This window comes from Semicossyphus pulcher, unplaced genomic scaffold, assembly GCF_022749685.1.
Source record: "Semicossyphus pulcher isolate SPU_LCO1_2020_fin unplaced genomic scaffold, fSemPul1.0.p SCAF_6, whole genome shotgun sequence".
Lineage (NCBI taxonomy): Eukaryota > Metazoa > Chordata > Actinopteri > Labriformes > Labridae > Semicossyphus > Semicossyphus pulcher.
The window spans coordinates 28,687,416-28,714,043 of NW_027211737.1; the positions used below are offsets into that span (position 1 = coordinate 28,687,416).

The 26,628-nt window shown below is 41.6% G+C and overlaps 2 protein-coding genes across 3 annotated transcripts; both read left to right on the top strand.

Moving 5' to 3' along the window:
* Positions 1 to 1,376: 1,376 nt before the first annotated feature.
* add2 (adducin 2 (beta)) lies at positions 1,377 to 21,216 on the top strand. Of its 2 annotated transcripts, XM_069682986.1 has the most exons (15): positions 1,377 to 1,738; positions 6,989 to 7,179; positions 7,688 to 7,829; positions 9,409 to 9,560; positions 9,758 to 9,838; positions 11,895 to 12,044; positions 12,370 to 12,513; positions 12,829 to 12,927; positions 13,346 to 13,522; positions 15,253 to 15,501; positions 16,408 to 16,524; positions 16,617 to 16,703; positions 16,805 to 16,931; positions 17,847 to 17,930; positions 19,849 to 21,216. In XM_069682986.1, exons 2-15 carry the CDS (start codon positions 7,033 to 7,035, stop codon positions 20,100 to 20,102), a joined length of 2,010 nt encoding a protein of 669 aa, XP_069539087.1. In that variant the 5' UTR covers positions 1,377 to 1,738; positions 6,989 to 7,032; the 3' UTR covers positions 20,103 to 21,216. The 2 variants fall into 2 exon arrangements, with proteins under 2 accessions (XP_069539087.1, XP_069539088.1); XM_069682987.1 differs by lacking the exon at positions 17,847 to 17,930.
* A 427-nt stretch (positions 21,217 to 21,643) lies between these two features.
* On the top strand, positions 21,644 to 26,381 carry snrnp27 (small nuclear ribonucleoprotein 27 (U4/U6.U5)). Its single transcript, XM_069683275.1, has 6 exons — positions 21,644 to 21,812; positions 23,025 to 23,157; positions 23,926 to 24,029; positions 24,152 to 24,231; positions 25,658 to 25,722; positions 26,056 to 26,381. The coding sequence occupies exons 1-6, from the start codon at positions 21,776 to 21,778 to the stop codon at positions 26,108 to 26,110; spliced, it is 474 nt and encodes a 157-aa protein (XP_069539376.1). The 5' UTR covers positions 21,644 to 21,775; the 3' UTR covers positions 26,111 to 26,381.
* Positions 26,382 to 26,628: the final 247 nt, after the last annotated feature.

Here is a 26,628-nt window from a genome sequence, read left to right on the forward strand (position 1 = left end):
AGGATACCTGTGTTGCAAAACTGCAGGTAATATATAAAAACACTGAATTGTGTGGCAGCAAAAAAGTATTTTATACCATTTGAAGTTTGGGGCGTCAAACTTCCTCAGGACACCAAAGTAGCCGTGCTCTTGTGCATTAGTGACCAGAACTCAGGGAGGTCAGGGAGTACTAAACACATCAGTGCAGTGTGGTGGTGGGAGGAAATAACTTAAGTCATTTCTATCAACAAGCTAAATTACTAACTGTCTTATATTTGTGTCACTTTTCATTAAGTAACTCTTGTTTCATTTCTAGGGCCCTGTTGCTTTGAAGAAAAGGATTGTTCTTGAAGAAAATGCAATTTTATTTAATTTAAATTTTGAAATTCAAATTTTGTTTGAGTCCATATGTGTGTGCTTTTATTTTCATTTAAACAAAACAAACTGTATCCTTGGCAGCCCTGAAATAAAACCCTCCAGACTGCTTCAGTTTTATTTTCTTGATTTCTGCTTTAAACGGTTTCAATGTTTTCTAAGTCGATAGATGCCATGTCATTAATTTAAACACTTGATTGTAATTATGAATCAAACAGCTTTCTTGAACTGGCTTTTGAAGGACTAAATTTGTATTAAGGGTGCAGACTTTTTTCACATATCCTGCTCTAATGTTCTTACTTTATTCTTATATTGGAATGATGCGTTTGCCAAGTTGTCTCGTGCTAAAAGCATCACATTCAGGGCTGATTTTCAACACAGTCACGACCCACCATTCCAACTGGAAAGAATCCAAATAAAATGTTTTTGCTATGTCAATAATCACGATTTGCTGTGATGGAAGAATGTTTGAATATTTACCATTTAAAAAAAAGTAGCAATACCATAATATAAGAATACTCAATACTCACTATTCCTAAACAACTTGAAGGCCTGTTTGTGTACTCGGTTAAAGGATCACAAGCACGTTCAGACAAATGTAAACTTACAAGTGCTCATTATGCACAATGGACCTTTAATAGTATTATGTTATACAATTGGATTATTATTACTAATGCATTTACCTTGGATAATCTTACTCTATGCAATTTATGTTGATCAATTTAGGTGGCAGCAGCTGTATATGTTATGTAAATGTAGTCAAGTAAAAAGTAGAAGTATAAATTTACATACTCAAGTAAAGTACTGTAGGCCACCTCTTTCTTATACTTACGTACAGAGCTTGAGGAAATATAAAGTACTTTTCCATCACTGCTTATCAGTAAATCTTAACTCGTAACACAGATGTGACAAAACCACGTGACTACATTTTACAGTGAACATGCTCTTCTCCATTAGACCAGCAGGAGGCGCCTTGTTTGATGTGTTATAGTGTTTTTCGACTAGAACTGGGCCTAGAAAACTAAACAACGTTTTAGGAGACCGCAAAATCCAGCAGGACTGAACGTAAGCTTTACAAACACATTAACCAGGTGCTCTGCTAAGATTAAATCACAGTGCACTAGCGGGAGCCCTTTTTGGATGTCAGGCTGTGGACAGGCGTGGCAGTGGGCTGGTCCAGGCGCGCGGAGAGATGAAACACATCAGGGTCCATTGACTTGGTATCAGCTGAGGCCCTGAACTAGTCTGACAAAGGAAACCTGGTGTCGCGAGCCAGCATTGACAGATTTGTTGTAATTAAGCACATCTGCGTATCCTGAGGGCGGCCGTGGGCTGTGGGTGTGCCGCACCCACGCAGAGGACACCGTCCTTAGGATGCACTGAGGTGAGTACACTGCTTGCTAACATTTGTGTTTAGTTGTGTCGAACAAGGCAATCATGGTGAAATGGCTGGGCGTAGCACAGGGTCCTCCCTGCCGCGTGCATGAGTGGTGTGTGCGCATGATGTCTCAGTCTGACACTGCACCGTCCTTACCGCCTGATGTTTACCATTTTCATGTCGGTCATACGTCGCATCCCGTTCCCTTTTTACAGATAGATTGTAGGTTGTGCATGTTTAAATTGATTGAACTTGGGCAGTTTTAGGCGTACAGCACCCTCTCCATATTGCCCATGCTTCAATGTCTTCATTGTGCTTTTAGATAAAGGCTCGTGCCGAGAGGAAGGTCCCATATGTGCAGCCTGTGTTGTGTTTTCAGAGTGAGAGTGCAAGTCTGTGATGGCAGTGCTTTAGCCATGCAGGGTCTAATCTCGCTCATTAGCGTGCCAGTGATGGCGTTTCGCATATTTTACAGGAGCTCGATCTACGTGGTGTTACGATAAATATGCGGGACATCATAAGGTGTTCTGTTTAATAGGAATATCACATGATATATGACGTGCGTTCGCTAGGTTATTCACAGAGCAAAGTCGTGCAGTGATGTGTCGTCGCTGCTGGCCTCTGCATTTCGCTGGTGGCCATTAGCAGATCCTCGCTCTGCTGGTGCTGAGGCTGCAGCGCGTGCGAGTGTTGCTAGGCAGCCATGCAGAGCGCGAGCCGCTGGCGGGTGGCGGAACGGAGGAATTCTAAAACCCATAAAACGATATTGTGCTTTCACGTTGAAATATGGCGCTGTAGATGCACAATATGGAGCTCTGCACTCACATGACTATCTGATCAATAGGCCTGTCCTCCTCTTCCTCCCCCATGTGGCACCGCGTGTTAGGGAGTGGGGTTGCAGATTTCTATCTCCCACTGCACAATGGCAGACAGAGGACCTATAGGATGAATTCAGCACAGCCACAACAGTAAAGAAGTCATTGCTATTGCAAATAAGGGGTCTTTAATTACTAAAATAGTGTCTTATATTAATCAAACCTTTTATTAACCCTAAATAAATCGACCTATAGAAACTGAGATTGCCTTTTCCAATAAAAGTTTGTTTACTGAAGTTCAGAACACCTTAATATCAAGTTTGTTGTTCAAAATTCAAAAGATGGATTGTAAGGCAAGTAAATAAATGTTAATAATAATGGGATATGATCTAAAGCCACTGCTGAAGCTCTGTTAATCAAGCCTATGAGCTATCTTAGTTTGTCAGACTGCATTATCGTTTAGCAGTTTCTGTCACATGACCAATAATACAATAATACGTAGTTAATAGTTAGCTAATATGTAAGGAACAACTTTAAAGCTCCCTTGACCGTGATGGACTCCATCACATTCACTAGGCCTTCAGTTGCTCGTCCACTTGCTTCTTCCATAAGTGTTTATTTACATATTGTTTATTTACATTTTGCGCCATTCTCTGAGGTGGAAGCCAAATTTGTCTTTAGAGGCTGTAGAGAGAGAAGTGTCCTCGTGCAAAGAGTCAACAAAATGTATTCTAACTCTACATCATTTATGCATTGATGCATTTTCATTTTGCGTATGCAGCATTTCTCCAGAGCACTCAGTCTGCTCGATGGTAATGAGTCCATTTATTTTGGAGCTAAATACAACAAAATTGCCCTTGTAGCATATTTAAACATGCCATAACAGGAGTCTTTTGATGTGCTGTTTTAGGCAGGATTTTTAAATTAAAAGTCTGGGATATACATTATGTTTAGAAAGAGTGCATCTAAGTTTAAATTATACAGCAACTCAGCAGTAATCATGATAGATACTTACAGAAAAGTGAGGACTCATTCTCTAACAAGCTAATATGGAAATAGGGCTGCTAATGTACAGTATTGTATGAAAATTGAGGGTAAAAATACAATGTACATTTGCATATCTAGTGTATTCTACATTTTTTATTGTCATCAAGTCGTGTTTAAATCTAACATAATGTTTTGTTAGATTATCATAAATTTGATCAACAAAATATTGTGTTTTTAGCCTTTTAATTTACTCGTACAGTATTTGGAACTCATGTTTTGCATAATCAATAATCAAATATGAAGGGCTTCACTGCGTTTAGATAACAAGTACTAACATGATAATGGAGTCTTAGAATGGTGGATGTGAAAAAACATTTTCAATAATTATTCAGCGCTGTTTTATTTTTAAAAACTTCACATAAAGGCTGTTTTTTTTAAACCGTTACATAACTGGATGTTATCCACTGGCCGGCCATTATGACATGAACCTCATGAAAGGGAAGCCAGGGGAAATCAATCCAGAGCTTCTTAGGTAATTATACCGCTCTGCCTCTCAGCTGCTGGATGTCGATGCTCAGACTCAGACCTCCTGAAACCACCGAGAGTGGGTAGATTTACAGCGGTCAATACAGGCATGTATATGTGAAGCTGCAACTAACACAATCAGGCTGTAGTTCACTTCTTTTTATCTCAGAGTGCAGCAGCAGGTGCACAGCAGCATCGAATGGGTTGAGTGATGTTCTGTTGAAGAGCGTTACGGTAAACAATTTTCATAAAAGAAAAGTACAAGTTTTGCTGAAATTCTAATTATGGTAAAAAGGTCAGAGAATGGCAGGAAATCAGCTCCCCTACTTCCTGAGATTTTATGAAAGAAAAGCGAGTTAATGATGCTGAGTGTTCAGCCATCACTGTGTGACTGAGGATTAAGTGGAGGAGGAGGAGGAGGAGGCAGTGACGGTGGGCCAGCAGCCAGATCTCTATGTCTCCCCTTAGTCATTAGGGCCCTCCCTGAGGAGAGAGGCTTTCTGTCTGCTGCCTGTCAGCAGCTGGGCCCCCTCTACCCCCACAGAGAGTCAAATTCACTGTGAACCAAAATCTATTGTGAGTAAAAGAGAGAGAGGGAGCTGCTGCCTCAAATTAAGGCTTATAGAGAGTGGTCGCTGCTTATTCTAAAATAGGAAATTTGTTAATGACATCCATCTGAATACATTTGAATATCATGAGTCAGATTCAAATTAATGTGCAAAAAGTGACACATCTTTTTTTATTTTTAATACCAAGTGTAACAGAGCAGGATTTCCTTTACTATCTAAATATAGTTGTTCTGGTCTGGGAGAAGTTTGTCAGGCAAACAACATAATGCCTGTATGTCAGTGCATATTTGAGGAGTTTGTTCCTGCTTTAGTGAATGGCATTATAATGTTTCAGTGCTTGTGAGCGTTGTCAGGATGAAGTGCAGTTTTATCCAGAAAGTCCATTAAAGGTTTCGTAATCTGTCGGCTTTTTTCACATGCAGCGCAATGAGACAGAGTGAGTCAAAAGGATCTGATGTAACTTTCTCTGCATGTTGGAGACACGAGGTTTAGGACTGTCATGTTATTGTGGGGCAAGTAGTTGAGTACGTATGTTACTGAGCCAGTTAGTGACATGAGAGAGGGTGTGGTGTATTTGGGACCTTATCTGCTCCCTGCAGCGCTGTGTGTATGCATCTGTTTGTCTGTGTGTGTGCGTGCGTCGAACTTGTGCCTGTGCTGGAGTTGAGTATTTTTCATTCGGGGTGGGGCTAGCTCTTTTCTGAAGATCCTTACGGTAACTCTTTACTCTTTCTCCAATTACCGAGCCGTATCACAAGCTAACTTCCTGTTGGCGGTTCTGACTCTGCTGTCTGCACGTGAGCTCTTACTGCTAATGCTCCATTTGCTATAGCTCTGCATTTCCCCCGGCCGGTGCCCTGAGGGATACAGCATCCTTAATGTGAGGGTAGGTTTTTCATCTCAATGCTGCCGTTTGAAAATAGACAGAAATCAGGGCTTAATGTTCAGTTTGATATATTGTTTATTTTTGTCGCTGCAAGAGGAAGCTCAGCTTTGATGTTAATGCAAGATACAAATGGATTTGCTTGGAGTTTTTTTTGTACAGAAGTGAGCATATTGATTGAACTGACAGATATTTAATATTTGATCATCTGTGCTGGATCTCTTCATAGTGTCTAACTACCTCTGGACTGTAGTGCACCACTAGATCCTCTCAGCAGGGCTTTTGGAGACTCTTGTGAGCACAGGCTCAGGAGGATCTGAGAATATTCTGCTCACTGCACTTACATTTCTTCAGATAAGCCATGATTTTTATTTTAACCTCAGGATTATTTCTATTATATCAGCTCTTTAATCTTTAAATCATACCCACCCCTGCTCTACAGTACATTCACTCTGTTAATTTCAAACATGGTTATGAGCAGCAACTGATGGATTGAAAGATATTTTAAAATAATCTGTCTTCAAATAAACTCTGTCCAAGGTGGAGCAACACAGTGCCAGGAGAAGGCTCAACTCTTTGTATCCAGCTTGTTGCATGCTGTGTTAGCATTGTTAGTCGGTTTGTCGGCACTCTTATTGTCTGAAGAACCTGCCACAAGGAAGGGCCCGTCCAGTTGCCATGACTTACTCCATTATTCCAATAAGTGGGAGTGCATGGGATTTATATGCTTTTCTGATTCATGATGCGTCACGATGGGCCTTCAGGCCAATGTCCTGTTCTCTCTCTCTGTCCTCAGTCTGACTGTGCTGAAGCTTACTATAATGTTCCCTTCTTCTAAATGGCCTCTACTGACTTACTGCCACATTAAACCACTAAATTGCAGTTGGTATGGGTGACTTGGAAGTTTAAGAATCCATACTCAGGCTTAATGCTGGCTTCAGGACACCTGTACCTTTTCATCTGATGTCATCAGTGTGGTTGATGTTGTCAGTGTGTGCTGCAAAGTAGAGAGTGAGAGAACACCCAGCCACACCTAGCCTTCGCCATGTCCATCGCCAAACACCATTAAAATCAATGTTTGATGCTCTACGCTTTGCACTGGTCCACGGCCTGTAAGTTTCTGGTCCGGACAGAGATGTAGCCTGCTTCCATAAAATTGCAAGTTGGCATTTTTAATCATCCCTCATAGCTGTTTACTTCCTGCCTCCACCAACCGTTGTGCTATGCTAGGCTAACCAACTGCTAGCCGTGGCTCCATAATTTTGACACAGACTTGAGAGTTGTGTGAATCTTCTGATCTACTTCTTGGAAATAAAAGGAAAAGCAGCATAATAATTAAGAAGTCAAAATCTAACCTTTTTCTTCTTCTTCCACCATCTTGTTTAATCTCATCGGAGTAGTTACTTTATTTGATTGTACTGGCAGTATAGAGTGCTATCTAAGCAGCATTGCTAATATTGCCACTCTCTCTTTACAGCTCTCCCCACCCACGCTTGGTTGTAAATCGCAAAACAGTTGAAGATGAGCAAGTCCCCGACCCCCAAAAGCACCCCGGTGCAGCGCAGCCCCAGCGATGGGGTCCCTGAGAGCCTCCCGTCTCCTCAGCACTCCACACCCGGCTCCGGACCCCAGCACAAGAAACGCATCTCCAGCCTCCTGCAGAGTCCGGTGAGCCGACCGTTTCTCTGTGTGTGTGATTTATTGTCTCAGACTTTTTCCTCTTTCTTTCTCCTTCTCTGCCTCCTCTCCTCTAGATGTGGTTATCTCCTCACATTACAATTAATCTCTTCTCCAATGCCACTTGACAGCTCGGGCAGCAGTCAGTGCTGGAGCCTGTTCTGAGTGCCTGACTCTGTATGTCTGTGCATATGGAAGGGCAACAAGAAGGCTACATGAAGCCTGATGGAGTCGTGTGTGGAGGCAGAGGGGGACCATGCAGTGAAAAGACTCATTACGAGAGGCTGACTCATTAAATTTATTTACTCACCCTCACTCCTGTGGTGTGAATGAGTTTGTTAATGAGCGTATGAGTTCAAAGCCCCCATGCAGCTTTATGTGATTCTACACATAGAGGCTTTATCAGACCATTACTAAGACACTGACACTCTTTATGATGCGTGGTCTGTGTACATGTATGTGTTATAATATATTAACTTCTCTGTCTGTGTGTGTGTAGTCATTCAGGGAGGAGCTGGATGTGCTGATCCAGGAACAGATGAAGAAGGGTGGCAGCTCCTCCAACCTGTGGGCTCTGAGACAGCTGGCTGATTTCATGGCCTCGCATGGCTCTCCGGCCGCCCTGCCTGTCTCCCCTTCTAGTATGTACACACACATGTCTCAATATTAATAAAACCCCCTTTATTTCTATACATTTATTCATTGGAATCATAAAGCATTTGAAAAAGCACACATTTCTGCCCAAGTTAAAACAGCCCAGAGCGAAATTGACTCGACCTTTAAAATTCACTTTGCAAGTCTTAAAGTCGAGCTGAAACGGCATTTCTAGAGTATCTAGCTTCCGTATCGTGACGTGTTTTCCGAGTGAAACAGGACGTGCAGGCGGGACATATCATTAGAGGGATTTGATTTGATCGTTGAGAAGTGGGTGTAGACAGACGTTCTCTACAGCGCAGTAGCTAGCTAACTGACCGAGCGTTCTTGGTGCTCTGCGGCTAAATGTTGCAGATTGATTGGTTGAAATTGTTTGGTGCTAACTTACGTAAGCAAGCGTGAAATTTAGTTTTACCGGAAGAAAAAATGATCGGATTTTGATACAAGAATACGAAGAAATTGATTTTGTGTATTTTTTTTGGCCTATATTTTCAAATAGATGCACAAATTACCGGGGATGTGATCTAAAAGGATTAAAATGACATTTTTCCTTTCACATCGACTTTAACTCGTCTGCAGATAATCACCTTATTTTTTCTATGGAAGTTTGTCCAGGAATACTTATCTGCTTCACTGTTAGCGTTTGTAACCTTGTTAGCCACACAAACAAAGTTTGCCAGGGACACATTTGCTCAGCAGACGCAGAAAGTCACAAGTGAGTTTTGAGGAAGTGCCAGAATCCAAGTGACTCATGTAATTGTTAGCTTTGGTGTCCTATGATTAGTTTGATTGGTTTATGGAAGCATGAGCCTGATTAAGGTTCTCAACCAGGTGTTCTCTTGTTCACCTGGCCTTTGATGCAATAAAAGAAGTGTAAATTACAGTCACTGCTGTTCCTTTCATTCTTGAACAGGATATAGATCATATGAACTAGTTTAAATAATACAGATTTCCCCCCTCTGTCGTCCTGTCCTTTAATAAGTTGGCTGACCTGATGATGTACGCCAGTGGCTGCATTCAAATGATAATATTAAATTAAATATGCTGAGCCTGCTTTTGTTGGTACTGTTTCACTGGCACACCAGAGTGTGTAAGCTGGGAGGAAAAGTTTTGTAACTCTCACACGGAGCATCATCTGCTCGCTGAGAAAGGCAGGAGAGTATGGACGGCAAGCTATTTATTGCTAATAACTATCAGAAAACCCACAGAGGTTTGCAATTATTGATTATTCCTCTGCTCAGGTTAAACATTAGCACAGCCATGCAAGGGATGATACGAGTTCGCTGAGTCCATGTATTCATAATGATAATGGTAAATATTCCAGTTGCCTGCCTCATCAGGGAGAGGGGCTGCTTTTCAGAGATACAATAAAATTCTCGCTTAAGGCTCATTGCAAATAAATTGTAACTTTTGTCACAAAAGAGCATGCATGGTTAAAGCTACAGGATAAAAACAAGTCCACACAAGACGTTATCCACCATTACCATTTTCCTTATGTTGAAATCTTGTTTTAATACAGACCGTCATCCTTAATGCGCTCTCTCTGGTTTCCTCTTCCTCCCACAGACATGATGATGGTGACACCCATCAATGACCTGCACGGCTGGGAGCCCGGCAGCATGGTGAAGGGGGAGCGGCTGATGCGCTGCAAGCTGGCCAGCACCCATCGCCTGTTTGACCTCTTCGGCTGGGTCCAGATCAGTCGCACCTGTCTCACTGTGAGCTTCACTCTCTTTTCAAATTAAACTCCTCACTTTATCCTGTTTTCAAGTCATCTTACTGGCTGTTGATGGTTAGATTTCACCATGAGATCAGCTCGGGTCATCAGGAGAAGTGTGGCTCATATTTGTAATGAGCTGACTTGAGCTTGACTTGCATCATCTGTCTTTACTAACGTCCTCCTCCTCCCCGACAGCTGCGTGTTAGCAAAGAGCAGGAACACTTCCTGGTTCTCCCGGACGGCCTGGCTTACAGTGAGGTGACCGGATCCAGTCTGGTGAGTAAGACTAATCACGGTCAGGATATATGTTACACATACACTCAATGGCCACAATCTAATGCAATTTAATTAAAGAGCTCAGCCATTCATTATACCCTAACAAAGTCTATAATGTTCAGGTTTTGTTCGGGGTGTCAGGATGGTGTAGAGTCAATTATGTGATTATTACTGAGATCGTAGTTCAAGGTGTTGCACTTGCGCTTCATATATTTAATACTGGATAACATTTGAAACACCTTTGAATATAATGCTTAATACCACTCCTTCCTAAACAACTACATGACATCAGCAACCTAACTGAATATGATTTCCATTATGAAAGTCTACTTTATTTTAGAACAGTTGTATTGGATTGCATTAGATTGTACAGGTATGCTTACTTAGCTGTCTGTGAGTGTATGTTCATTTGGCGCTATGTAAGTACATTAAGCCGCCTAATGTTAACATAATAATAATAATAATAACTTTATTTATATAGCACCTTTAAAAACAAGAGTTTACAAAGTGAAGCAGAGAACAAGCAGATCATAAAACCATTTATTTTTCAACTCAACTCAACTCAAACTTTATTTGTAGAGCACATTTTAAACAACCGGGGTTGACCAAAGTGCTGTACGGATTAAAAGCAGGGACCCATACAATGCAGCAATTACAATAAATAAATTAAACAATACAATAAATAACATAAATACTAAAATACATTTGCCAGAGGTCCACTTAAACTTGATTAAAAGCCAGGGAGAAGAGGTGTGTTTTAAGAGAGGATTTAAAAACCTCAATCAATCCCGCAGAGCGGATGTGCAAAGGCAGGTTGTTCCAGAGCCTAGGGGCCGCCGCCACAAAGGCTCGGTCACCTTTGGTTTTTAGCCTCATTTTTGGGGTGACCAGTAGTAGTTGATTTGAGGATCTCAAAGTTTTGGCAGAGGCATGGATACGGAGGAGCTCAGTCAAGTACTGGGGGGCTAGCTGCATTTTGTACCAGCTGCAGGCGGTGCAAGAGTGAGTGGTCCAGGCCAAAATACAATGAGTTACAGTAATCTAGTCGCGTGTTAATAAAAGCATGGATTACACTCTCAAGATCTTTACGTGGCAGGTACCCTTTAACTTTCGATGAAATCCTCAAATGGAAAAAGCTGTTTTTCACGGCCGAACTGACCTGGCGATATAATTACAGCCCGTCATCAAATATTACACCAAGATTTTTCACTGATGACCGGATTTTCACAACAGCTTTGTTATATAACTGATCAGTAAAACAATGATACATTGGCACGATGTCGTTGTGATTATTTAATTGGTTTATGTCAGTATTATGTATTCTTGCATTATTATTGATAATTAATACATTATTTAAATCACTTAAATATTTATATATATTGTGTTTTATTCTATGAACTGATTGATCACTTAGTCTTTCACATCACTAATCCCACTCGGTCTGCACACTTCCATCTACGTAACATTAATCGCCTCCGCTCATCCCTCACACCCAACAGCAGCTCCGTCCCGCATTGATTACTGCAATCCCCTTCTCTCTTAAGTCCCTCCATAAACATCAGCTGGTCCAGAGCTCTGCCGCTCGCATCATCACCAGAACCCCCCGGTCCATTAATCACATCACTCCCGTCCTTCAGCAGCTTCACTGGCTCAAACATCACATCAATTCAAGATTCTGCTCCTCACTTTTAAGGCCGTCCATAACTTCGCTCCTCTGTATCTCTCTGAACTCCTGCACATCAACACACCCACCTGCACTCTCAGGTCTTCTTCGTCCACTCACCTCACTGCACCACTCGCCCGCCTGACCATCACAGGCTCTAGAGCCTTCAGCTGCTCTGCCCCCCACCTCTCGAACTCCCTCCCACCCGCCATCCGTAACATTGACTCTCTCTCAGAAAATTCAAACAAAGAAAGGGTTCAGCAATGTTTCCAGAAGTCTCAGGAGTAGGAGGAGTGTGGACGCTTAGAAGTAGCATAAGTTTTAAAAGAAAAAACAGGTTAGTGCGGACGTAGCCTGAGTGACACATCGAGATATGTGCTGTTTGTTTTCTAGGTAAAGGTGAACATCCTGGGTGAGGTGGTGGAGAAGGGCAGCACCAACCTCGGCGTGGACACGGATAAGTTCAGCCTACACTCGGCCATCTACTCGGCCCGGCCTGATGTTCGCTGCCTGCTTCACCTCCACACACCGGCCACGGCCGCGGTGAGTCAGCCCGGCTTCGTGCCAGGAGAGAGGTCGGCGTTAGCTTGCAGCTCTGCCTTCTTCTGTTAGAAGAGACACCTTTACACGACTGCTGCTCACATCCAGATACATGAGGAAGAATCAGGGATTTTATTAACTTCCAAATATACACATTTTAGATCTTTTTTGTCATACTTTAGCACCTCTAAAGCTTAAAAAATTTAATCATCTGAGTCCTATAACGTTGTCACAGTGCAGCGTGCGAAGGGCATAGCAACTTGAACATTCTCAGTACAAGAGTGTTTCATGTCCTTTGCAACACCGACTAAAAGCCAACTGTGTCCAGGTGTCAGCTATGAAGTGCGGCCTCCTGCCGCTCTCCCATGAGGCTCTGCTGGTCGGGGATGTGGCTTATTACGACTACAATGGAGTGATGGATGAGGAGGAGGACCGAGTGGAGCTGCAGAAGAGCCTGGGGCCGACCTGTAAGGTGAGCAGACTGCAGAGGAAGAAAAGGCTGTGAATCTGACACTCGAATATCATCGCCTGAGTCAGCGGTTATTGCTCGTGCGCCTCCCATGTGGGTTGTTTCAGCTTTATGAATGGATAAAGAGAGGAAATAAGGCAATCTTGGTTTTGCAGTGGATTAATTATTGAAGCTCCTGCTGCTGCGTGGTGACTAACCCTGGGAGGTCATCTTAGTTTGCCTTCTCATTCACAGTGACATTTCTCAATAACATGCAGCTTTTATAAAGATTATAGAGGTGTGTTTGTTTGGTGTAAATGTTGGTTTCATGATGTGCAGGTTCTGGTGCTGAGGAATCATGGCATTGTGGCTCTGGGGGAGTCTGTGGAGGAGGCCTTCTACACCATCTATCACATCCAGGCTGCCTGTCAGATCCAGGTAATACACACACACACACATACACACCCTACACTGCACGTGTGAGTGAGCTTGCATGTGCATATAATGTAGATACAGCTGGGCACTCGCCCTTCCTTTGCTACCCTTTCTCTGTAATACAGCCAGTAGCTCTGCACTGCAGTATATTACAGTACAGGAGTGTGGCGTGCCAAAAGACACTGCAGTAGTCCTACAGGACCAACAGTCGCCCATAGGGAAGGTCATGGAGGATAATGTGTTATATTTCCCCTTCTCACAGTTGTTATGGTTAACATGGACTAAGACACTGCGCTGCATTTAAATGTGTGTGTGTGTGAGGTAAAACTATGTTGTAAACTGATCTGAAGTTTTTTCCTGAATAACAACGTAGAGAAGCGGCAGTTAACCCTGTGTTTGTTGTTGGGTTTGTTTACTCCAGGTGACGGCTTTGTGCAGTGCAGGCGGTGAGCAGAACCTGATCCTGCTGGACCGCGCCGTCCATAAACCAAACATAGCCGGCACCGTGGGCTGGGCTGGCTCCACCTTTGGACCGCTGCACAAGAGTCGCATCGGGGAGCATGAGTTCGAAGCTCTCATGAGAACACTGGATAACTTGGTAAGTAACGATTACAGGTATGCTGAACACAATCATGTGTGCAATGATTCTGGAGGATTCATCAATCTTTAACAATTTTACACATGAACATCAACATGAACTAAGTTATTATAAGGCTACTAAACATTGGTATCTTGATCAGGAGCATGAACGACATGGAGCATAGATTTTGGAAGGTATCAAGCAGCCATGTCGAATGAAAGATTACCCCACATTAAATTAGCTCAAATTAAAATGTTGTCACGCTAAAAGGTTACTCACCTTGATGTGTGTGGGAGGTGTGTTGATTCACACAAACTGCAGGAGGTCGATCAGCTGCAGCTCGTACCAGCTCACTGTGGAGGCTGCTTCTGTTACCACTCCTCCTCCACCCTATTCACTAATATAAAGCACCAGAAATGTCAATACCTTTCGATGTAGATAAACTTTCATTGAAAATTATTAGTAAGATGCTATTAGAGGTTAGTAGTCCATCCATTGATTAATATTGTTATCTTTAACTTGTGCTTTTATTTTGAAATTCTCATGTCCCGTCATCAGACTCTGTTCTGTGTGTTTATGGGCCTTTAATCCTGTCTCATATCATTGCAGACCCCTGAATTGAATTGAATGGAAACTGTATTCAGTTTGTGATATCAGCAAATTTAATATACCAATGAAACCTGTGATTTGCGTCCCTGGAAGTTAACGTAATTACTTATGTATTAATAGCAAATACTATTCATGTCAACATGGTGATTTTTGAAGGTTACAATATTTTCCAGCCTAGTGCATCATGAAAGTGTTAAAAAGACAAAAAAATATGAATGCCTCGCATCAGCTAACGTTCTATTAGTAAATTTAGATGTACTGGATGTAGTGCTGTGTCTCTGTTTAATGTTTTTAACCCTTAGGGCCGATCAGACAGGACGCGTTTTAGCAGCTGGGGGCTTTTTTGTTATTGTTTTCAATGAGAGGCTTTTTGCGCACTGCTTTTCTGCAGAGCGCCTCGCTTTTTTCCGCTCTGTGCGCCTCGCGTTTTTCAGGAAACGCTCCGAGCGCCTCGAGTTGAAAAAACTTCAACTCAAAGCAGAAAAGCGCCCGACGTCATGGGCGTTTTTTCTCATCGTCCAGTCAGATGAAAGGAGAGGCGGGCCTTCTGTCGGTTTACAATATAACGGTTAGGTTAATGATAGCTAATGATTCAGTGGTTGCCTTAACAACAGTAGGGAAAAAAAGCCGCCCCCAGCTGCTAAAACGCGCTCTGTCTGATCGGGTGTTTACTTCCACAAAAAAGGCAGTGCGGTGCGCCTCGCGTTTCACAGCCTGCAAAGCGCGTTCTGTCTGATCGGGCCCTTACACAGCCCACATTGAAATCCTACAGTTGTCTCGTGATGTGAACGCTTGCTTATCGTAAACATGAGGAACTTTCCCATCTGTCATATTATATCTTGTGAACGCAGCGTAAGTGTGATGACGCTAAGTGCTACATTTCCTGTAGCTTCTTTACAATAAAGACATAAAAGCCTTCCATTGGTAACCAGATGAAAGGCTTTTAATGTAAAGCAAATAACCAAACAGCAGATACACTTGTTCAGTGGAATACGACTACGAACCACACTGACTTCTGCATAACACAGCAGCTACCAATTTATGCTGCAGAAGTGTGTAATAGCAGTGGTTACGCGCCTGCTTTCTGCATCATTCCATTCGTGTGCATCCTAAAGCTTCTTTCCCCTCTTGTATTTCAGGGCTACCGTACAGGCTACGCCTACCGTTTCCCCGTGCTGCTGGAGCGATCGAGGACAAGGAGAGAGGTGGAGGTGCCAGCAACCGCCACCACTTTTTACCAGTTTGATGATGACGGAGTTCACCCAGCTCTGAGGCAGCACCCGTTTGCCCAGCGCCAGCAGCAGGAGAGGACCCGGTGGCTTAACACCCCAAACACCTACCAAAAAGTCAGCCAGGAGCAGGCCAGCCCGGGACACCAGCGCACCACTGTGAGCCTCTCTGAATCACAACAGATCACACTATTGGAGGAGTTGTTCTATTTTTATCACCCTTAACTGTCACTAATAGTTCATCACAAAGTTATACCGATGATTCGATATTATGGGCGTCATGACCTTAAAGTTGTGAATGATTCTTGCTCGAAGAGGCAGCGATCGGCACGAACCTGCAGTGATATGAAGGTTTAAAATATATTTAAAGAAGCTGGAGAGCAGAGAGATCAGGACCAGGAGGGAGATTAGTGAGCTCTGAGGAGGAAAGGGCTTAAATCATGCACATGTGTGACGCCACGTTGTGATGATGACTGATGCAAGAAAGAGACGGACATAGCAACAGAGTTCTCAACCCACCATCTTTCTAATGATTTGAAAAGAAAGTGTTTGATGGGCAATCGACCAGAGCTGTTTCTGTATCTTAAATCAACAGTTCTCTCTCTGATTCCTGTGGAGGCTCATGTGCACTGTGCGGTGTGTGTTTTCTATGCACCTTGGAGGAAAGAAGCAGCAGAGCTGCAGTGATGAGTCCTTTAGAGACAAAAACAACCTGAGACTGGTTGCCTTACATCAGTGGGAGGAGCTTATCTCTCCCTTTCTGTTTTCTCTCCTCCTCAGTCCCTCCCACCCTCCTCTCTCTCCTCTTCTCTGCATTGCAGGGGAAAGCCCACTGCTCTGTGATGACTACTGCAGTGCACAGTCTGCCCTCTGGTGGACAAAGATACACACTGTCAAGGCTCCTTGATTTAAAAAAAACATACTTTTCAAAGATGGAAAAAGTACATTTTTAATGAAGCTATAATCCAGACGGTCCTCTGCATCTTGGATATATTAATAAAAATCTGGTTAATTTTCTTGTAAAGTGGATTTTCATATGTTTTGATGTTGTTTTTCTTCTCTTAGTGGTTGAAGGCAGAAGAAATGACACAAGCTGGCAGCACAGCCATCAAGATAGAGAACCCAAACCAGTTTGTGCCTCTTTTCACCAACCCTCAAGAGGTGATCGAGACACGAAACAAGGTTAGGCCTTTTCTGTCTCCCACAATCCCTTTCTTTGCCTTCTGCTCAGCTTCACATGATCAGATGTTAACCAATAATTTTTCTCTCCTCAGATTCGGCAGCAGAATCGCCAGGACATGAAGACAGCTGGACCGCAGTCCCAAGTCCTCGCGAGTGTAATAACAGTTGACAGTCCTCCGGTAAGCTGCAGTTGCACATCGTGTCAAACATCACCATCTTCTCCTCTCCGAGTCCTCCTCTCGAGTTGAAAGCTGTGGTTTTGTGTCTCTTCTTTTTTTAGTCTCCAGTCAGCCCACCAAAACTCCCACCAGAGCCAGAACCTCCCAACCCCTTCAACCAGCTGACAGACCAGGAGCTGGATGAGTACCGCAAGGAGGTGCAGAGGAAACAGGACGGAGGGACCGATGGTATGATTACAACTCAACTCAGTTTCCTTTTATAACATTAAGTTTACAGTTACACCACCTTTTATAGTCATACAGTATCTGTCTATGTCTTAATTACAATTATCCTTTAAGCAGTCACATAATAGAAACAATCTAAAGTTAAATAAATAAATAAATAACCACGGGCATTAACCTGCTGTCATAATAGCCGCCACTTCTCTCAGAAGACCTTCCGCTGGATGATGGAAGAGATTTGCTCCCTTTGGGGTGTTCGCCACAGAGGTTGGGTTATCCAACATGGCTCAGAGTAATCTGACTGAAGTGTCATGAAGAAACGTAGCTAAGTAGCTAACGATAAAGGCTGCTGCTAAACGTGTTTGCTAGCTTGTTAGCAAGTTAACTTATGACCGTTCTATTTCTATTTTTATTTAAGGACACAATGCACCTTAATAGACCACTGTGTTATTTCATGTTGATGTATTATTTCGTCTCGTAAATGTGGTGTAACTGGTGCCGTAGGGATGCTTGCATAGTCCTGGCTACATAGTGCAGTAAAGGCCGCTTAATATACTACCACTCAGTTTCACTAACAATGCATTGCATACTGTCTTCTAACCATCTAAAAGGTGCTGTGTGGAGTGTTTTAAATGCCAATGTACGCCTTCAATTTCAGATTCAACTCATCCCACCTGAATTATCAATCAAGTATAGATGCTGTGAGAGGATGTCCTTTACTTACCTTATTAAATTCTCTAACAGGCATTAGGGAGCTAACTTGCTACACACAGCCGCCTTTAGCAAATTCTATACACTCGTGACTGTGTCTTGTAAACTGTGTTCACTTCTCTTTGTCTTACTAATATCACTTCCTGCGCAGCTGAACTCTCACTGTCCATCACTGTGTATCTCTGTGTATCTCTGTGTTTGTGTACGTAGGGGAGGAGGTGGCAGATGACAAGGAGTCTTCCCCTGCTACCTCCCCCACAAAGGGCACTTCGCCCAGCCACCCTCCCCTCTCAGGTGAGGCTTTGCAGAGCGCTGACTGTCTGCCCTGCTCGCCTCGCACACTGTGTACCTGAGCTGCAGCCTGCTACAAGCTCCACATGATCTCATGTGTGACTCAGTGCTGCTTCCACCCTCTCATGCTTCAAACGCTCCCTGACGACTGTGTTGCACCTCCTCATCTGCAGCTGATACTGTCTCTATTTAGTTAAAACACACATTCAGAAACAGCTGGGCCATCTAATGCCATTTTTCTGCTTATTTGCACAATAGATTTTCAAAGGATTTGCCTGGAAGATAACAAATAGCATCGCTTTTCTACACATCTGAAACTCAAACGGTGAAACGTTGTAATGAACTGTCGTAATTCTAGCCATGGATTACAGAACAATATCCACTCTAAATATAAACACATAAATATGTGACAACATTTAAGGGGCTGCATTCCAAATCATAGCTGAATAAAACAACAGAAGAGTTATCAGCAAAATGAACTTGAAGTATTTTAGTAGAAGTACTCAAAAAGCAGGATTATTGCTACTTTTGCATTTCTATGTAAACTAGCCTTTCACTGCTGTAGTTGGTTGAAGTGTTGGGTGGTTAATAACAAATATTTTAACATCTATTGTGTGTGTTAAACCAGAATCTGAAAAATGCTAACGTGAAAAATGTCATTTTCATCCTTTTCGATCACATCCTCGGTAATATTGTGCATCTATTTGACAATATAGGCCAAAAAAAATACAGTAAATCCATTTCTTCGTGTTCTTATATCAAAATCCGATCATTTTTTCTTCCGGTAAAACTAAATTTCACGCGTGCTTACGTAAGTTAGAACCAAACAATTTGAACCAATCAATCTGCAACATTTAGCCGCAGAGCACCAAGAACGCTCGGTCAGTTAGCTAGCTACTGCGCTGTGGAGAACGTCTGTCTACGCCCACTTCTCAACGATCAAATCAAATCCCTCTAATGATATGTCCCGCCTGCACGTCCTGTTTCACTCGGAAATACGGCACGATACGGAAGCTAGATACTCTCGAAATGCCGTTTCAGCTCGACTTTAAGTTCCCAGATGTGCAACAAAATACTTTTACTCCCTCTGAAATGTAGTGGCGTGGATGTATAAAGTAGCACAATGTTAGAATACTTAAAGTACCTTAAAGTTGTCCCAGTACTTTAGTAGATGTACTTCCCATCAGAGAAATATTACCAGGGCTTTATATGAACAATGTTACAAATGAAAGAAAAATGTATTATAGTTTAAGACAAACTCTTAAAGATCTGTGGATTGGAAATTAAAATAATTCACCTCTGTTGGTCCTAGTGATGTTAATATGTTAATAACTTACATGTAAAAGGTATGATACCTAGAGGAGCAACACAGGTTGTCAGGTTGTGTTCGCATGTGCAATGAATCTTTCTAATCAAACACATTATGACTTGCCCAAGCAGGAAAGCCCAGGTTCAGCACAAGCTTTTATAGAAGCTGACGTAGCTCCGCCAGCGAGCCAACATTGCCTGAAAATGGCTACAAGTAGATGAAAGATCTTTTATTAGTTACTCCTGTGAAAGTCAAAATGTCTGGTACAAGCCTGTTATCATTGCTGTCATTGTTTTATCATCATTTGCCACATTTCCGCCTTTTGTTGGGAAATCCTTCTGTCACTGTACCCACTGTATCTGTTCTCCCTCTGTATCTGTCTGTGTGTCTGTCTGTCCTTTTCTGTGTGACACTCATTCATATGGCACACATCTGGTGCTTTGGTCTTGTCTCAATAGTAAATACAGACAACAGTATGGCAACCCACTCCTCATTAAGCAAGCATGTTCATCTGCTGTGACCTGTCTAACATGTAGCTTTTGCAGCTCCAGCCAACACAAGGCTCTTCGTCTCGTTGCTAAATACTTATTTTTTCTGTAATACTTTGAGCAGAAGAGGCGAAGCCCGATTCTCCAGCCATACAGAACGGAGGTGAGGAGGAGAAGCAGACAACAGAGGAGCTGGAGAAAGGGATGAAGGCTCTCTCAACCAACGACACCTCCACACCTGCTGCTCCGCCCGCCAAACCACAAGGTGGCACCCCTGAGGGCTCGCCCTCCAAATCCCCGTCCAAGAAGAAAAAGAAGTTCAAGCCGCCGTCGTTCCTGAAAAAGAGCAAGAAGCAGAAGGAGAAGGCAGAAACCTGAAGAGCTCAGACACACCAGACCTTGGTGAAATACTACTGTGAAACATTTGTTAGTGTCGGATGAGTTAACCACGTCAAATCTATTCAAACACAGTCAGATAAGATCTCATTTACAGACACGCTGAATAAAATGACTCTGAGATACTTAACTGTAACAATGATACTCACTGATTAAATCTATGTGGTTCTTCATCTTAAGCAGGTTAAAAACACTAAGATTATTTTCACATACTATTTCACCCAGGTCAGAGACAACATTTTGACACACTGTCACGTCACACACACAAAGTGTCCCAGTGCTACTCACGTCTTATTTTCACCTGCTGTGCTATCAAACCATTACTTAACTTCGCTGTATAGGCAGTCAAACATGTTCCTTTCTACCACTGGGGTTACCAGTGTGATCCTGCGCACCTGCCGCTCAAATTTTTCTTTCATACCATTTTTTGTATCCACAACTCTGCAAGACACACTCAAAATTTACATCTCTTTGAATTATGCACCCTTTATCCATGTATAGGCACTTACCACATGTATATTCACATTCTAGTGTGTTGCATTTGTTGATCATCGTAGGCATCCTCTAGTCATGATTTGGTTCTAATTATCAGATAGATGTTGCAGGTCTACTATGTGAGCAGGGATGCAGTACATGTAGAAATATACTGATAGCTACTGATTGTGCTCTTCTGACTGCTGGTTTTGTGTTGAACTACTGACATTAATACAGCAGGGACGAACAATAAAAAAGACAGCGGAGAAAATATACTGGCTCGCAACAAAACACAATCTGCTAAAAAAGCCACTCTTACCCAAAAAATGATGATAAACGATGAAGCATAAAGAATTTGTTGCTTGCCGATGCAGTCTGAATACCAGTAATAGAAAATACTGAAGGTACTAAACATTCCACTTTTCTCATTTTCTTTTAAATGTATGTGTGCAAAATACCTCTTAACAGTTGTAATTATTTTCTGTTTTAAGTAGCTGTTAGCATAAATGCTGATGTGCGATGTTTGCTCATGGTTTTAATTTATTTTATATTAGGATGTATAAGTGAGTGTTGCAAGGTTACCATGTATCAGTCATTAAAGATCAACTTTGATTTAAAACCAGCTGGACGTCTAGTTCATGTCTATTGTTTTGTTCTTGGTCTTTTTCTTAAGCTTTTTCCTTCTCTATATACCTCTTACCACTTTGATAAAATGTTAAATTGGCCATGCAGAGAAAACCATGCAATACTATTGCATATAAGTTTCAAAGAATACTACATACTCGGTAGATACAGTTCACCTACATTCACCTTTTTTGGAAGTCTTCACTTGAGCAGGTCTACTATTATTGCTTTTAATTTAACAACGTGTAACCTTGTTGTGCTACAGATATATAAATATCTCCATAAACAGGTTTATTGATAGTCTAAGTTATTTATTAACTTCTAATTCCAATTACTAAAGTATTCCGGAAAAAAAAACACAGATGTCCGTTCTCCTCCATGTCGGTAGGGGGCGCGCTTATGAACGCATGATACCGGAAGTTCGTATAAAGAGACAACAGAGTAGCCTGCGTCCAGTTACCGAAACAATCAAACGTTTCTCGATATTTCTCACCTCAAATTATTTTCTATTTGGTACGACATCGCTTGAAGAGGGTAAGATTTGATCTATCAGGAAAATGGGCAGGAGCAGAAGTCGAACTCCGCCAAGACGAGGTAAGAAACAAGAAGATGCTAACTTAGCTAACGGCTACACGACGTTTGGTTAGCTGACTGTTAAGGCTAACTGTTATCCTCTTCTACACTTAGAGAAAAACTATTAATATGGAAATATGTTAATTACATTAGAAGATTTTTTGTGTTGTGTGAGTAAATGTAATGGTCAAATTAGTAGCGGATTTGAAGCCCGGGGACTCATACTCTTAGAAGAGCTAATATACAGGTTTCGTTAGAACTGATTTTGTTTTTTGCAGTACACCGTATTGCATACATGTAGTGCATTCCCGTTTGCCTTTGCATTGCCTTCTTAAATTATAAAGGCTTATAACTTTAATGTACGACAACAACTGTTAGCTACTGCTGGGATCTTGCATTCTCAGTGGATCAAAATGTACCTGGTTTAAGTTGAGGTAAAAAATATGTTGAAAACTCTCTAGTATCTTTAATTAAATCAAATTAATTTTATTTGTATAGCGCCAAATCATAACCAAAGATATCTCAAGACACTTTACAAAAACAGCAGGTCTAGACCGTACTCTTTGTTGTATTATTTAGAGAGAGAAACCCAACATGAATCCTCTATGAGCAAACACTTAGAAACATTTAGCAACAGTTGAAGGAAAAGCTTATTTTAACAGGCAGAAACCTGAAGCAGAACCAGGCTCATGTTGAAAAGCCATCTGCCTCGACTGGATGCGCCGAAAAGTGGGATAGAAGGAGATGCAGGATAGAGACAGGCAGACGGAGCAACAACAACAAGAACGACAACAACATTCTTGTTACATCAACTACAGCAACAGATAATACAGACTTAAAACAGCATAGAAATGTTAAAAGAAAAAAATATAATTCTATCAACTAGAATAATTGTACATCTAAAAAATGCATTGGCAGTTTCAGTGCTTGGATCTTCTCTATTAAAAATCTGATGCAAGACACCTCTGACATTCAGTTGTCTTGTGAAATAGATTTGAAGTTTTGTACGAGACTTTCATTCCACTTTGAAATCAGACTTATGTGGTACCAAGACCCTTTCACCATGTTGTATAGCATATTTAAAACCTTATAGTGTAAGTATATTAAAAGAAGAATCTTGCAAATCATCTATGTAGAGAGGAACAGGTAAAAGTGTGTGGATGTCACTATGCTCTGAATTTCAGTCCCCTTTTCACTGTCGATGCCATGTTCTCATTTCCTCTTTTCATGCAGAGAGAAGGCGCTCCCGCTCAACCTCACGGGAGCGTGAGCGAAGGCGAAGGGAGAGGGAACGCTCTCGTTCTCGAGACCGTGACCGGGAACGTCGCAGAAGTCGCTCCCGATCTCCTCACAGGAGGCGTTCAAGGTAAAGAAACAAGAAATAGTATTTCTCTTTGTAAGGTGTGAGATGGAAGGTATATTTTTATATGTTGTGTCCATTGTCACCAAGTTCCAGTCACCCAAGTCAACTGATCCCTAATTCACGTATTGTCTGAACGATTATCACTAGAAAAGCCTTTTCCTTCAGTTTGCTTACCTTGCTCTGGTGCTTTTTGAAAACAAACACATTCATCTGCAACCTAAACAGACTTCAACAAACCAGGACAATATTGATGACTTTAAGATGCAGAATTGTCTTCCTTGATTAGTCTTTGGCTGTGTTCAAAATGCCATACCATACTAGCAGTACGTACTGATTTGGCCAAAATGTAGTATGTAGTATGCAAACAAAGGCTTAATGTGCAGTATGCCAAAAATACCTGGATGTCGTACTGATTCGGAAAAGATCTCCAGTATTCATTGGACCAGTCTACCTCACCTACTGTATCCCACAATGCAAAGCGCTGGAACGTCAAACAGCACTTTAATAGGCAGACTGCAGCAGCAGTCCTGAAGAGCAAAAGGGGGCGCTAAAGCTAAAGAAGCAGCTTTTTGACATTGACTGGCTATTGTTTACTTCCGCTCTCCAAAACCGGAAACTGGCATCTGTTGTTGCATACTGCAAAATAAATTTGAACAGCTCTGTACTACATACTACCTCCAAACGCATTATGCAGTATACAGTATATAGTATGGCATTTCAAACACAGCAAATGTAACCCGTCCTGCAGCCATCTTTGTGTTCTCTCTGCAGGTCTCCTCCCAGACGTCACCACTCATCCTCTTCATCTCCTACGAGACAAAAGGACAGACGTGACGACGCTAAGGATAAAACCTCAAAACCCATTCAGATCTCAGGTATCACATGATTAAAATACATCTATTTCCTGTGTATAAGAAGATATTAAACTTTTTCTGGGCTTTTGAAAATTCAAAGGTCAACATTTATGTTTTTGACCATTCTTTATTTTTTTGTACAGCGGAAGACATGCAGGGCAAAACAGAGGAGGAAATTGAGATGATGAAACAGATGGGATTTGGTTCTTTTGACAGCACCAAGGTGAGAGCTAAAGGGTGTCATAGGTTGTACAGCCACAAGGGGGTGCAGTTTATATCAAACTGTGTTCATCCATTCCACCACTAAAATGAAGCTTGGCTTAATGTTGTTTACATTCATGATGGTGGTGGACCTGCTTGATTGTACCAATTCTTTTCCATTGTGCTTGATTTTTGACAAACAAGATGAATGTCTAGAGTTGTCAGGATGAACAGTGTAGGTTGCCCTTGATCATTTTGTGGTCACTATTCAAACGTGTTCCTACCTTGTTGTTTCCATGTTTTTTAGACGGTATGATGAAGTTAATTTCTTTTTCAAAACATTTTGGACTCCACCCAGAAGACGATTCGAATTTATCAGTTTAGAACACCCTTTGTACGATCACATTTTGGCACTTGTGTATCTGCACTTTTGTTTATAGCTGCACCACACATAGATGAATGCAGGAGCATTGATCTAGCATTGGTAGGCCGTGAACTTGACAAACCAAGCCTGTTCATGTACGACGTCTCGTCATCCTAATCAAAACAAAAGGATAATGAATTCTGTTTAAAAACAACACAGGCAAAGCAGTTTCATGTAAATATATGCATTGTCTATTTAGCGTTTTTCAGTAGGGCTTCAGGAGCTGTGAGCCACTAAGATCCAATAACTAATGACCTACATCAAGCTAAATGACATGCGTAAAGACATCATTGAAATGACTTGAAACCAGATGAACGTACTCAACAGGAAATGTTTTAATGTCAGGCCAACAGCAGGCGCTATTGTAAACGTGCGTCTTACAGGTAAAGCATGCCAAACATTTAACAGCCAAATGTGGTTCGACTGGCAAAATTCTGAGTTGGATGCAGCTGTACAATAATCATTACCTACTGCATACGATAAAAAATGTAGATATATGGTAACTTGCCGGTTCAATGTCGGGTTAAATTTACATCATATACTCTACATGCAAATGCTTTATAGAGAAATACTAACAGCAGCTGGAAGTGTCTCTCTGTGAAGCAGGTGCAGGCGTGATGGGAAAGGAGAAGTTAGCAACTGACATGCTAAGTCTTTGCTGATAGAACTGTTGGACTCATTTTCTTAGTATTTTGAAATGCAAGTTTGTAGTTTTCTCTGTTTAAAAATATTTGAAAACTGCCTTCATGGTTTTGTTTACCAACAATCATTGAATAGTAATTCTCAACCTAATTAAGCTGTCGTTAACAGTTGTATCTCTAATTTATTATAGAGTAGATATTATGAGTTTTGCCATTCCAAATCTTTCTCACAAATTAGTTTGTGTGAATAAAAGGAGCAAAGGATGTCAAGAAGGGTCTTCTATGTGTGCTTTATATGTAATTTGTCACATTTAACTAAAAGTAATTTAACTGTTATATGTGATGTTTTGTATGTGAGAGGCAGTAACATTGTTTTCACACAGGGGAGGAAAAGTGATGGATCAGCCAATGCACATGCTGTCAATGTGACCATGAAGAGAAAATACAGGTACGTCAACAACAAGGAAAACAAATGTTTCTGACTGATAGAGCTGTTTGTCGTTTGTGCTGCATCACAACAATGCTGCACATGTCATCATACAGGTTTGGAAAATGTTTCATAAAGCTTTGTTTTATTATAAGGATATCTTTTTGAAGTTATTATTAAAAGTCCCTTCACTCTGAGCGCTCTGTGTCAACCACTGTTATTGTAGCCAATCACCTCTGCAGGTGTTTCTATGCAGACATCCTGGCTCTCCCATTGGTGCTCGATGATGTAATCTGCAAGTGTTGCGAGGGTAACAGTGATGCAATGTTTTTCACATATATTTATTTTTTTTAGGCAGTACATGAACAGAAAAGGTGGATTCAACAGACCACTGGACTTCATCGCCTAAACGTAACAACAACTCACTGTGACACTCGAGATGCTTGCCTTCATCCTCCCTTCACAGTATTGGATTGAAGTGTGCTATTCCCTGTTATTTCTAACTTGTTTTGTGTTGTGTGATAATTCTGTACATACCATTTAAGTAAACATACATGTAAATAGTAGTGCTTGCTTTCAGTAAGACACAGTGAGTATTGATGGGAGGCGGCTGTGATCTCAATGCTTGGAGCTGTTTGTTCTTGAGTTGTTTTTGAAATAAAGGCATTTTAACTGAAAAATACAAACTTTTTTGAAGTAATTTTTGCCTCTTACATCTGCCATATGTGCCTGATATTTTTCTGCTATGTAATTGTTAGTGACTCAATAAATGGCATTACAACTGTTAATGCATGAAAGTAATTATGGTAGTGCAGAGCATAGTGCAACCGCTTTATACATATACTTTATCCTTTACTCTGAAATATAACATGGATATTGTAAAGATTGAATGTTTTTCTAGTGTAGCCACATTATCAACTTTGGTGT

Excerpts from the sequence above, each read along its gene's own strand:
- add2 (XM_069682986.1), top strand. The coding sequence starts at position 7,033 with ATGAGCAAGTCCCCGACCCCCAAAAGCACCCCGGTGCAGCGCAGCCCC. Across the intron at positions 12,514-12,828 it reads GCCTGGGGCCGACCTGTAAG|GTTCTGGTGCTGAGGAATCA; the intron begins GTGAGCAGACTG and ends CATGATGTGCAG. Across the intron at positions 12,928-13,345 it reads AGGCTGCCTGTCAGATCCAG|GTGACGGCTTTGTGCAGTGC; the intron begins GTAATACACACA and ends TGTTTACTCCAG.
- snrnp27 (XM_069683275.1), top strand. The coding sequence starts at position 21,776 with ATGGGCAGGAGCAGAAGTCGAACTCCGCCAAGACGAG. Across the intron at positions 23,158-23,925 it reads CCTCACAGGAGGCGTTCAAG|GTCTCCTCCCAGACGTCACC; the intron begins GTAAAGAAACAA and ends TTCTCTCTGCAG. Across the intron at positions 25,723-26,055 it reads ACCATGAAGAGAAAATACAG|GCAGTACATGAACAGAAAAG; the intron begins GTACGTCAACAA and ends TATTTTTTTTAG.